Consider the following 13,008-nt stretch of genomic DNA (forward strand, 5'->3'; position numbering starts at 1 on the left):
AAATGGAAAATCGGAATCGGGAAACGGATCGGAATCAGATCGCCGACGCCGCGGATGGGACGTACCCTTCGGAAACGTGTACGCGCTGGCGTCTGCCCCCGACGACACAAAGAGAAATGAACATCTCATTTCATTTGAGTGTTATTCCTGTAGGATTGTTCACTTTCCCTCGATTTGGGCGTCTAACCTGACGCGGACTTTCAAATGGAAACGCGCACACGTACCTGCGGTTGAAATCCGTCGGAAGTCAACCGGTGACAGTTGCGATCCGACGGCAACGTGGTCCGTTAATCACGTAACAATGGAAAGCTCACCTGAGCGGCCGAGGTGTACTGCTCCAGTCTGTTGTCGATCTTGGACACCACGGGGGAAGGGGACGTCTTTACTGTGCTGTTGTAGCGTGGGGCGGGATGAAAATAACTCTTTTAATCTGACGCCACGCCGGATACAAAAGGACCAAATCAAAACTTGTTCATCCATTTCAGGTGTTTTGTTTGACCTTTTCTGCGCTGACTTGTTGAGAAATTCAGCCCGCTCTCCAATCTGGGAAAAACAAAAAGCTACCGAATCAATATTCCGGTGGCGTTCTGCACAATAACTGCGTTCTCGCCTTATGTGAGCGATTCCGAATAGGGAAGGAACGGTCACGTGTTTTTACCCTCGATAACCGCCGCCTAAATAGCGTTATATCTGCCCGATGAACGTTAAACACACGTCCTCCTCTATGAGCGCAGTCTGCTGACCTGCGGTGCACAATGCAGCTGATTGTTCCCGCTGACTGCACCGATGCTGTGACACGCGCACGCGCACACGGAAAAAAACACAGCAAGCATTTCCCGACTGCTGCCTGTGGGAATCTCTGAGGATTGTTTTTGATCAAATCCCTCAAGGGACACAAATCTGCACCCGAAGGGTCCCTCTCGTTCTCTTTGGCTTGGGATGTGGGAGTTCCCAAAATACTCCCCGACAGGAAATTCCCCGTTCCCGGCCGTGCGAATGGCGTTACGCTAATCCGGTTAACCCTTATCGCTTTCCCGCATCCCCGGCGGCCAGGCGCTCCCGGTGTCCCCCGCGGTGCGCGGCTGCGCGTTATCTGCCGCGCGCCGGCCGCGGCTTGTGCCGTTTAAAAGCCGCCTGCCGGGACTCTCTTTACGTATTCTTTTCGCTTTTAAATAGTGGCCGTACGTAAGCAATGTTCCGTATCAAACGTATTCATTGGACCTTAAAACAACATTTTACAATTTCTGAACTTTATTGGCTTGCCAAATTTCGTTTCGCCTACTTTAGTGGGCGATATAGCGGTTTTCCCGAGGCCCATATTGAGCATTAGAAAAAGGGGCGCATCTGGAACGTTACGGCCTCAGCTACCGAACCGACGCATGTTTACTCATGTCCATTTATGGCTTCAAAGTCAAACACATTTCCAAACTTTCCGTGAAAAAACTAACAGCTGTTCCTTACTATTAGCTCCATCCTCGGTCGGCCAATTAACGCATCTCCCGCCGGACCGGATGAACTCCAAAATGAATATGGGCTCACAAAACAATTATTATTGATCCGCACGTGATTCATAAGGTTGATTCATAAGGGTGACCACGACGACAAAGTAAAGCTTGCGTCTGGGCGTCCGACAAGCAAGAAACCGGGACGATTGGCGGGAATGCGAGAGCGTACGGACTGAAACGGGCGGGTAACCCACTGACCTTGAGGGAAGAGCCGCGAGGGCTGACGCACTTGAAGGGTTTTCCTTCGCCGTCCGTCGGGTCCTCCGCCTTCTGCCTCTTCTCGGCCGCCTCTGCTCTCCTCCTCTCGATCTCCTCTTTCATCTTCCTCTTTTCCTCCTTATTCGCAGCCCGTTACAAAAATATACAAAATGGAATACAATATATACAAAATGGTTTGTTAAACAGCTGGAAGCGACATGCTATGCAGGTGCTAAACAATACTTTAGAACGCGTTGTAGTAACTTTAAATGTGTTTAACTCTCTCTCTCTCTATATATATCCTGGATTTTCACCTATTGCGGCTGAGTCTGGAACGTACTGCGCAGCGACAGCGGGCCGTGGATAAAGTGCACACCGTAGAGTGCCCTTGCAAAGTATTAGCGTATGAACCGTTTGTACGTGTACTCATAGAAAGCGTCGGCGCTCGGCGGCCTCGTCTCGTTTAATTAGGCTCTCTCTATCCGCGGGCCCTCTTTTAATTACAAATCAAAAGGCCTCATTAAAATGACACAAGACGACGAGGATAAGGTGCGCTGGTGGTCGGGGTCGGGGGGGTTTGGGCGTACACGGGCGAGGACGAAGCGGAGCTGTGCGAGTTGGAGACCGAGCGACGACATCGCGTTCGGAAGAGCGCAAAGAAATGCTGATTGATGGCAAACGTCTAACTAAATTAGGAGCATAATAAACTGAGGTCAAATATGATGACAACAACTTATCAAAATGATGCGGTTACAAAGATAATCACGCTCTCGAATTAGACTCCATCACCGTGTTTGATTTCTTGACGTCAAAACAAAACTAGAATATCGGAGCGGCAGTGCGAATGGGATTTGCTGTCCCGCTGTACCTCCTCTCTGGCTTTCCTCTCGGCCTCGTCCTGCTTCCTCTGCCTCTCCTCCTCCTCCGTCACCTTCCTCCTCTCCTCTCTCTTCCTCTTCAGCTCCTCCATCTGGGCCTCGGCCTCCTGCTGCTTCTGCCGCACGCGCTCCGACTCCTCGCTCTCGGCGTCGTCGCGGCGGCGCTTCGGCTCCTCCGGCTTGCGCTCGGCCTCCGGGCGGCCGTCGTCGTCGTCGTCCTCCCCGTCGTCGGCCGACGCCTCGGGGGAGCGCGCGCCGCCTCCGCTGCGGAGATGGAGGCGCCGACGAGTTTCACACCCGATACGATCTGAATATTTCCACGCGCGCTTAAGGGATTTGGCGCTTCGACGGCGGACGTGCGCACACGACAAGGGCGGCGAACACCTTTCCAGATAACGCTCATCTTAAGTTTCCGGCTTTTCTCCACGACTCATCTACTTCAAATCTGATTGAAATATGCCTTTCAATTATTTTGTTGATACCCGTGGCAACGCGAGCATGCTTAAATGACAGCAAACACCTGCAAGTTCAGATTCAAGTGTGAGTCTTCTTTTTTTTTTTTTTTTTCATCCGGTGAACTGACCTTTATGGAGAATATTGCAGCGGCACTTTCCCACAACTGACACGAGGTGCATTAATCATGCACTGCGGTATCTGCTTTTCACCGTCACCATTTCCCACAGTATTAAATATCACTGTTGTTTTTCTGTGCACTGGGGCCAGTTGCATGTTACGCATATTTAATCGAGAGACGTTATTTTGATCCGTGCCAAAGATGAGGGCCGCAGGGGTGAGCCACTGATTTCCAACACAACAAAAAGTATTAAAAAAAAAGTTACCGCATCTAAATAATACATGTTGTCCCCCGCGTTCCCCCCCCCGAAAAGCATATACTTTTATATCCTTATCAATCTCACTCCCAAAAATCTCCATTTTTTTCCCCCCAGATTTGTTTCACTTTCCTGTTACTTTAATGGTTAACTTTTTTCTTTTTTTTCAGTTTGAAGAATGCCATTCACTAGCAACTAAAAGGCATTGTGCGTGTTAAAATGTGCTCAAAGTCAAACAACAGCGTGCAAGGGTGCGTTTTGGAGGACGTTCAATAGAGATGCGCCAACTGGAATGCAGATTTGCCCATAGCGCAAAAAATGGAAGTAAGAAGGCCGAAAGGAAAATGTGTGTCGCGTAACAGGCGTGTCGAACGTTTGTGAAGCTTTATGAAATTGGTTAAGAACCTTTCATAAAGTTATTGCAATTTTGATCCATCTTTTTCATTTGTCTAGGGCAGGGGCGTCAAACTCATTTTTGTCACGGGCCACATCGCAGTTACGACTTCCCTCGGAGGGCCGTACGACTGTGGACCCTTATGAATGAAAGATTACCTCATACGCTGTAATTACAGTATACACAAAACATTGATGAATAACCGGAAGCCTATAAAAACGTGTTTTTCAACAATTACGTTTCTTTTCAAAGGGGGATTGGTAACAAACAATTGCTTGCAAATATCCCGCTGGTATTACACCGAACACAATTAGCCATTTTGATTCGCTTTCGCGGGCCGCATAAAACGATGGGGCCTGGCCGGATCTGGCCCCCGGGCCACCGGTTTCACACCTGCGGCCTCGGGCGTGCAGTTACTTCGGATCACGTCACATTTATTTGAGCGCACCCTCGTGTAAATATGATGTTTGCTTTCAATTGGGTCAACGTTGATGAACATTTGTAATGCGGTCACACGTGCGTACCTGAGCGTCCTCTCGGGTTTCCTGTGCTGTTTGGCGATAGCCTCCTCCTCTTCCTCCACCCGCTCTTCCTCATCATCATCGTCACGCAGCCCTCCGTTCTGCTTCCTCTGCTGCACCGACACGCACGCAAACAATCGGCGGATAGGTTGGGTGAATGTATAGGGGTACGTTGGTAATTAAGTGACACGTAACATCACATTGCACGCTGTGAGCTCCAGGAACATTCGTGACATTTACTACAAAATATATCGGGGTTTGGGAGTTTTGCGCGTCGACAATAATCTTCGCGACGTCGTTTGTCTGTATGCAAAAAGCCCTATCTGCAATATAATGCAGTCGTCGCTGTGCTAAATCACGACAGTTACGCCTTTGTGGCGGCCTGAGCGCTAATGGGTGGGACTGCGGTAGTCTTTGTAAAGGCAGACATCATGAGATGGTGCAAGTCTATTTCATGAAACGGTCACTGTAATGTAATAGAGCTCACGTTGGTGGAAGACATGCAAAAAAAAAAAAAGTGTGTATAGATCTATAAATGACAGCGGTGACTGCTCTGTGAGGCTTAGCATTAACCTCACAGCTACACTTCAAAACACGCAAGGCTCACATTTCAGCGGTGCGGACCACGCGGTGACGACACGAGGCATCTGGCTAATTTCAGCATTTTGGGACAGCGCTGAACAACGTATAACACAGTGAACCCCCGTTTATTGCTGGAAAGCGCTCCAGACCCACCCACGATGAGTGAAAAAAATAAATAACTGCTATGATTCGATGACGCAAACGGTGTGACGCGAAAGCTCTGCCTCAAAGCTTCCCAGGGATCGTTTTTCCACACCGATTCGAGGTGCCGTATTTTGGCTATTTAGACCTCCGTAGAGTGACTCGCTAACACGGACTTAGGGTAAAAGTGGCCACTTCGTTCGGAAAACAAAACCCCGCTGCGGTTTTGTCATACGTTTTTAAAAAAAAAAGCCCCTCTGACAGCGACTTCTGTTCGACCCGGTTTTGTATCCGTATTTGGCTGAGACCGCCCCCTTCCTCCGATCGGTTGCCTGCGTGTAGAAGACCCGCTCGCGAGAGCGCACGTGTTTGTTTTGACGACAGCGCTGGCTCGTGAGCGGAGAGGTAGGCGCGGAGCTTCGCTACAGAATTCCAATGACCTGACTTCAGGCCTCTCGCCAGAAAAACGTCTGGAATTCAGGAATGCGAGATCCGTGTTAATCCGTATGTTTACTGACACGCGCCGTAGTGAAAGGTCGGTTCGGTCCAATGTGGCACCTTCGCTACCTCTCTCTCCGTGTAGAAACAAGTTGGCGGGATGGCAGCGGACCAGGATCGTAACGCAAATGTGCGCTACGACAACCGAGACGAGGGAACGCAAATAGTCGCGGTTATTGTCGGTCCTCGATGTATGCCAAACGTCCGGAGGGACGGTATTACGTTTCCGAGACGCCGCTGTCGCAAAAAAACAACACCGAACATCAAACGGAAATATCGAAGTCGTGTTAGATGTCAGCTAATTCGATATAGCCTACCGTCGCTCATTCAAACTCATTGTAATGCCACCGGGTGCGCCTTCGGTAGCTTTATTGATCAAACGGTAACAAAAACTCTGAATTACCACATTCATACGACACGAGCCGCCGATGAGTCATTCTAACCCGCTAGCCGGTTAACAGCCTCTTCCGCACATTTTAAACACACTTCCGCTTCTTAAAACACACTTTGGAAAGTATTCCTTCGTGCCTGTTATCGCTCTCTTGTTTACACAGTTAGAGGCAACGTGCGCTTGTGTCGAGCTGTTGATGTCACTACCGGCTAGAGTTTACAGCAAAAATGACTCCAAAAATAAAAGACGATTCAACATCGCCCCGCCCTGTACGGGTAACGAACGTTCCATTTCTACTGACTACTGAGTAAGTTCCTTCCTCTGCACGCTCCTATGAAAAAGGGCCATTAACACACTTGGATGACTATGAAAGATACAGGAACTCCTGCTTTTCTATGTCGGGTTCGTCACTTGATTCCTAGCAAAACATCATCGCACGACTAGTTACTGAAGTCAAATCCTTACAAATGACTGAATCGACAGATGACTCGCCTCTTCTCTTAAGTAAGATCTGCTTGGCTTCTCCTCCGTCACTTTCTCCTCCTCAGGAGCAACCTCTTCTTCCTCTCTGGCCACCTCCGGCTCCTTCTCCTCTCTCCTCGAGCTGTACGTTTTCTCCCGACACCAGGAGGAAGGCTTCTGCTCCTCCTCCTCCTCCTCCTCCTCCTCCTCCTCCCGCGCCGTTTCGCTCTTCTCCGCGCTGCCGCCGTCGCGGCCTTCTGTCTCGTCCGACTGCTGCTGTCGCTCCAGCGCCTCCTTCAGACGACGCTGCCTGCGCTCCTCGCGCTTGGCCATGCGGTCCAGCAGCGCTTGGTCCTCTTCCTCGCCGCACCCGCCGAAAGAGTGGCTGGCTGAGACGCTTTCTGTCACGCTGTCGGGAGACAAAATACGAGAACTTGAGGCGCGAGGGAGAGGGCGAGACGGCGTCCGTGCTGTCCCGCGACATTCCGGCCAGCGCTCGAGTCTACTCGGCGTAATTAAGAGCGAGGAGATGTAGCGCAGAAGGTGCCCGACGAAGCTCCAGTAATTATTGCTCCCGCAGAGCAGATGGAATCAACGCCCTTGAGTATGGCTTGATGCTTTTTGCATGTGTTGCTGTGTAGCAGTTCTTTGCCGTTTTATATTTATTGTCATGTCTATGCTAAGTTACGTGAGCCCGTCTATGAGGTTTCGCGTTAGATAGCGGACTTTGGTTACACGAAATTAAACTTGATAAACGGGGGTTTGCCGTATTCACCGTAATCGCCTTCCTGGTAAAATCAAAACAAGGGGAGGAAAAGATGCCTCCTGTTTGACAGCAAACTGGACAAGCGTCACTTCCTCATTGTTTTTGCAGTCTTTAAACATGGAGCAAGCGACTCCATCCTTTCTGAATGGAAACACCGATAATCGGGCTTCATTTGAGCATTTTGTGTACAGTCGCGAATCGTTATACCCGTGGCCGACGCACGTTGTTCTTCGACTGACTGTTTTCTTTTCCGGCGGCCTCGATGCCCCCGCGCTGCTCCTCGTGGGTTCGTCTTGTTCCTACACCGGAAATCCGGTTCGGAGGAGGAGACTCACGATTGCCGGCGGAGGTCTCTGCGTGTGTGGAGTGCCGTGCTGAGTACGCCGCACGCGATAAGAGCAGTGAGCGCACGCTTGGCTTGTCACGCGTGGGGTCTTGGTTAAGATCTTAAAAATTGCTATGTGCGCACCTCGCTCTAGCACCTCAAACAGCAGCTTTTTTTCCCAAAAAATAAAGGCCTTTGAAAAAGTACTTGTCCGCAGGTTGATGCCGAGTGCTGCTAAACAAATCAAAGTCCGGGGAGCCAGGAGCAGACATTTCTGTGGTGTGGACCTGTCCGTTCCAGCCAAACGCTGACAACGTGGCTCCGTTGACGGGTCCTCACCGCAGAAACGCTTGAAAATAAAACTACGGGTCGGGCCGAAAATACATTTGAAGTGGAAAAGTTGGATTGAAGAACGGAAAGGATGAATAGCTATTTTCTCTGAGATAGTAGCGGACTCGCCCAACGATCGGCCATCGTATCTTTTGCGACGACGAGCTGGCTGACTAACCTCCAGTCGATTGTTCGCATTAAGCAGAGACGTTGTACTGAACCGTGTATTAGCATCGACGGACTTTCTTTCGATGAAATTGGTGTTCAGATATACGACGTTTAATTGGAGGTTTTACGCTAAACGCAACCGGGAGTGACAAGGGGCTAGAAGCGAGCACGCTTTGCCGCTTATTTGGAGAAATGTCCAAGCGAGAGAATGCCAACGAGCGCTAAGGAACACCTCCAAAAATGACTTTTAATCAGGTTAAGTGTGTTTTAATATAGTGAAATTGTGCCCGAGTGGAAAACTCTATATTTTCAGTACATGGTTTCTCTATTGCAGATTTTCCCCTGTAGCGGGTGGGTCGGGAAGGTACTGACTGAATTCTTTAGTCTGACAAATCTTCCTCAAGCGAGAGGGACTCCCTTCGATTATTTATAGATGAGGTACGACCTCGGTCGCTGCACAGGATTGCATGACGGTGATAGCTCCTCTGCTTCTGCGGAAAAAGCCCATCTGCTTCTCCTGCTACCCGTTCGTGCCGTGTTTTTGTACTCCCGCTGTACTGTGTCACCTGTGGCAGTTGGTCGTGACCTGACTGTCGGGCTGCCCGGTGGAGTCTTCGTTCTCCCTGGCCCTCAGCCTCTCCTGGCGGGCCCGGCGCCTCCTCTCGCGGGCGGCCTCCTCCTCGTCGTCGTCGTTCCTTAACAACCTGGCAGAGGAGATGAAGACGAAGCGGTGAAGAGACCGGGAGCTATAACGCTTGGGCCTCCTCATTTGACCTCTAAACTTAACCTGTGGACCGGATTTAAAGCGCAAACAAATACATTACTTAGGTGAACATATTAGAAGACTCGTCTCAAATTAATTCATCTATCCTTATTGGAATTTAACTCCTACTTCACCCGCGAAAAAGAAGAAAAAAAGAATTTCTTTGATAATCACCTTTTAAATAGAAGCGTCGGGTTTCCATGTTGAAATGACTTGAGAAGCTGCGCTCCGACTGAAAAGTTGTGCTTTGCTGCCATCTTGTAGTCAACCTTGGGCGTCAATCGCTCAGCTAGTTTAGCCTTTTGCTTCAGGGTTTGGTAACTGTCCGAATAGCTCGGGTTTATTGTACGCGTATGCTTAGGTGTTTCGCAACCTTTGTTGAGCCGAGGCGCATATTTTACATGACGATAATCTCAGAGCGGATACAGCGGACCCCGCTATTAGGGGGGGACGGGAACCGAGCCGGATCGCGAGTGGCGGAAATCCGTGGCTACCTGATACCCGTTAATCAGAATCAGAATCAGAATCAGAATCATCTTTATTTGCCAAGTATGTCCAAAACACACAAGGAATTTGTCTCCGGTAGTTGGAGCCGCTCTAGTACAACAAACAGTCAATTTACAGAACACTTTGGGGACATAAAGACATTGACAAAAAACAATTGTGCAAAAAGATGCAGAGTCCTCTAGCACTTTGAGCAGTTCGAACGACTAATATTGCAATAGTCCGGTGCAATGACCGTTGTGCAAAGGGCGCCGAGACTTCAAGGAGTGTATGCGGTTTAAAGTGACGAGTAGTGCGATCATCTGGGACAATGTCGGTGGTGCAAATGTTACAGATACTCAAATGGAGCAGATGCTACTCTGGCACGAGTGGCCAGTATATGCAAATAGTGCAGCATGGCGAGACGACTACAGTGAGTGCACGAGTAATACATAATTGGCCCCGCAGAAATGTGACAACGAACTCAAGTCAAAAAATTGCCAGCTTGTTGTAATGGAATTGTAGGTTAGGTGTTTAAGAAGTTGATCGCAAGAGGGAAGAAGCTGTTGGAATGTCTGCTAGTTCGAGTTTGCGTTGATCGGTAGCGCCTGCCTGAGGGAAGGAGCTGGAAGAGCTGGTGACCGGGGTGCGGACGGTCCGAGAGGATTTTGCACGCCCTTGTCTTAGTTGTGGCAGCGTGCAAGTCCTCAATGTGGAGACTTTACTGGCGGGCTTAATGTAAATGTACGCTTGACATTTCTTTTATTGGGAAACAGAAACGCAAAACTGAAACGAGTGAGTAAAGGGTTCAACGTCCGCACATTCTCCGAGACGGAAGACATCGCACGCGCTCGACATCCCGACACGTTCGACAGTAAAGTGCTGTTTTTCCGGCCGCGTGACATCCGCGAAGTTGGCTCCGTGCTTGACCTGCGTCGGTCCACGCCCGACCTTTCCGCTCCCTCCGCCGAGCGCGCGGCTACCTGACGTCACGCGAGCGCCTTTGAGGTCGGGCATCCGAGCGTGCCGTGACACGTTAATTGCGACACGTGCGGTGAACCGCCCCGAAGCCGCTTTGGGTTTACGTGAGGTTTTGCAGCTCCTCGGCAACAGCTTCCCATCCTCATCCTTCGCTACCCGCCTCCCCCCCGTCCTTTTCCCTCACGATGAGGAATGTTGTCAAAACAGAGCGGATGAGTCCGACGCCCGAGCGTGACCCTCGCATCGGCCGGGCGATGATTAACCTTCTACGAGGAAATAGTATTGGCTCACACAGTACAGTGTTCCCTTGTTATATATACAATATATGTTTTTCCAAGCAATTCAGTGTACCTTCGGTGTAGTACCGCGTTTAGCAGCAAATATACAGTATGCCTTTGTGAATTGTTGCACGAGCGGTTTGTGTGTTATGCTGCTCCGTGTGTGTTAAGGCAGCGGTTGTCTTAAGCTTAACAATTACTGTTATTTCCACGAACAAATGAATGAATCCCTTTGCATTATGTTAGCATTCATTCGCATTTTGGTGTTTGAAGAACGTTTTTTCTTTCTTTAGGTGTTGGACAAACAGCTTGAAGCAAGCGCGCTCGGCCTCTGAGAATTGCGCAAGCGAGAGAGTGAGGAGAAGCGCTAAAGAATACTTTGAAAAGTGTCTTTTAATAACTTCGTGTGTGTTTTAATCAGTTTAAATGTGTTTCAAGTGCGCGATGGGTAAAAATCACAATAAAACTGTGCTTCCGTGGTCTCCGCATCGCCGATTTTCATCTGCGGGTGGGTCAAGAATGTCTCCCTTGCGAAAAACAAGGATTCGCTGTACACCGAAACTAACCGTGCAAAACATGTAATCCCTCAAAGTGCGAAGAACAATTCAAATTCCACTTGAATATGTCGTCTCGGCACGCACGCATCGTGACGCGCGCAAAAATGTGACAACATCGCTGCCTGAACTCCCGCGGGAAATGTCGGCAGCAAATGTCATGAGAAAGACAAGGAGGCAACAGCTAAAAATGGAATGAAAGAGTACTCGGCGGCAGGCGGCGACAATCCCAGGGTTCGAGATTCCTCGGTAGGAGAAGAGAACAAACTTCTAAAAGCTGAATTAGCATTCCTGTCAATCACGGCGCACACACTACACGCGCGCGCCCGCACACACGTACACGCGACGAAAGCCCCGCTTTAATATCCCTTTTTCCTTACTTAGGCCCCAAACTCCGTCAGCATTCTGCCACGGAGGCTCTTGAAAGGGGGAGCGGAGGAGAAGAGAGCACGGGAGAGAAATGAAAAATGAGAAAGGTTAGAGGTGAACGCGATAATAACGGGAAAGAGAATAATCTGCCCATTTCATCGTGGGCGACGCCCTTTCCTGCACGGCGTCATGCGTTTTAAGCCCGCGCCGTTAATGAAACGACATGCAGGGTGCTAAAAAGGAATGTGATCCTCATATTGTGTTGTTTCTTTCCTCGCGCTTTTGCGTGGCCGAGCCAGCCCAAGTTACACATGGCGTCGAGCATGAGAGCGCCTATTAGGCGCGAGTATGTCTAAATATTTTCCTTACGGCATAGCATCTCAGTTATGCGAGCAAAACCCATTTGGGGGGGGAAAAGCCCAGGAGATAAGACTTTTTCACCCCTACTTGGTAAGAGAGGAAAAAGTTAAAATGCAAGCGGCTGTGGAGCAGAAGGGAGGGATGACGGGGGGGGGGGGGAGGCGGAGGGGGCGGGGATTGGGCTGTCAGAAATGCTGGCCCATTCCCACGCTGGATTCCCTGGACTATTTCTTTTCCTTGTGCCGGCCCAAAGAACCGCAACCACGCTGCCGACTCAATCGCTCACCCTACTCTGATAGAAATCCCCTAAATCCCCTTATTGAATTCATTACCTCCGGCAGGGAGGCTTGATTTCATCACCGCGTGTTTGTTAGTAAGCAGGATTACACAAAAAACAATTGAAACGTAATTACATTTTGGAGTGGATGCTGATACATTTTTGGATACCGATGTCATTTTCTTTAATTTATCAGTGACAAACGTGAATTTCTATGACACTATTTAGGCGTACGCAATAGGTGGAAATCTCTGGACGGCGCTGGGGAGTAACGTATTACATGTAACGACGTAACGCGCAGGCCAGCGAAGAGTAACGTTAAGCTTGCGTAACGACAAAAGGCCGCCGCAAAGGGTGGAAGTAGCACCGTCGCTACGATATCAACCGTCCTCCTAACGCCGACGCTTGCGATCGGCTCTCTCTGGTCACGTGCCGTTCTTAATTAGTTATCGTAATTTGACAACGTCGTTGAAATAGTTACACACAGGGTAACTTGCGATGGTAACAACATTTTCAAAGTCATCTTCCCAACAGTGATTAAGGCGTCGTTTCATCTCGGTGGAGGTCTGCAGTTATTCCTACTGACATCTTGCGCTTGCCAATTAATTTGTTTCGCTTCCTGTAAGAACTAAATCAGACCATATTTGGAAGAGCTCCAAATGGCCAGGGTCATTCACAGAGGATGGGTGTTATTTCCTCAGCCCTTCCTGAATCGCACAGGTGGAAGGGCAGCAGTGCGGTGAAACAAGAGGAAAAGGATGAGGAGAAGTCGAGGAAGAGGAAAGGAGTGGTGTGACATGGGCGTGTGTGAAAGAAAGAGAAAAAGGGAAGGGCCGCAGATTCAAACGGAAGCGTGAGATCGCAAGCTAAAGGGGTTGAGTTGAGATGAGCAACATTGGGAGGGAAAAGGAGAGGACAATGAAAGGGGCACAAGGAGTAGTGGAAGTTGCAAAA

At 49.6% G+C, this 13,008-nt stretch overlaps 1 protein-coding gene across 6 annotated transcripts in view; it reads right to left on the minus strand.

Moving 5' to 3' along the window:
* Nucleotides 1-13,008, minus strand: part of cald1a (caldesmon 1a) — a 45,351-nt gene that overhangs the window by 6,348 nt on the left and 25,995 nt on the right. For 5 of the 6 annotated variants that reach the window (XM_061668435.1, XM_061668439.1, XM_061668437.1 and 2 more), the window contains 7 exons: nt 8,556-8,693; nt 6,431-6,809; nt 4,330-4,439; nt 2,572-2,845; nt 1,704-1,841; nt 500-543; nt 315-390 (listed from right to left, as the gene is read on the minus strand). In XM_061668435.1, coding sequence (XP_061524419.1) covers nt 315-390; nt 500-543; nt 1,704-1,841; nt 2,572-2,845; nt 4,330-4,439; nt 6,431-6,809; nt 8,556-8,693 — 1,159 coding nt within the window. The remainder of the gene's footprint in view (nt 1-314; nt 391-499; nt 544-1,703; nt 1,842-2,571; nt 2,846-4,329; nt 4,440-6,430; nt 6,810-8,555; nt 8,694-13,008) is intronic. The other variant, XM_061668434.1, reaches the window with a different exon arrangement.

This window comes from Phycodurus eques, chromosome 22 (assembly GCF_024500275.1).
Source record: "Phycodurus eques isolate BA_2022a chromosome 22, UOR_Pequ_1.1, whole genome shotgun sequence".
Classification (NCBI taxonomy): domain Eukaryota; kingdom Metazoa; phylum Chordata; class Actinopteri; order Syngnathiformes; family Syngnathidae; genus Phycodurus; species Phycodurus eques.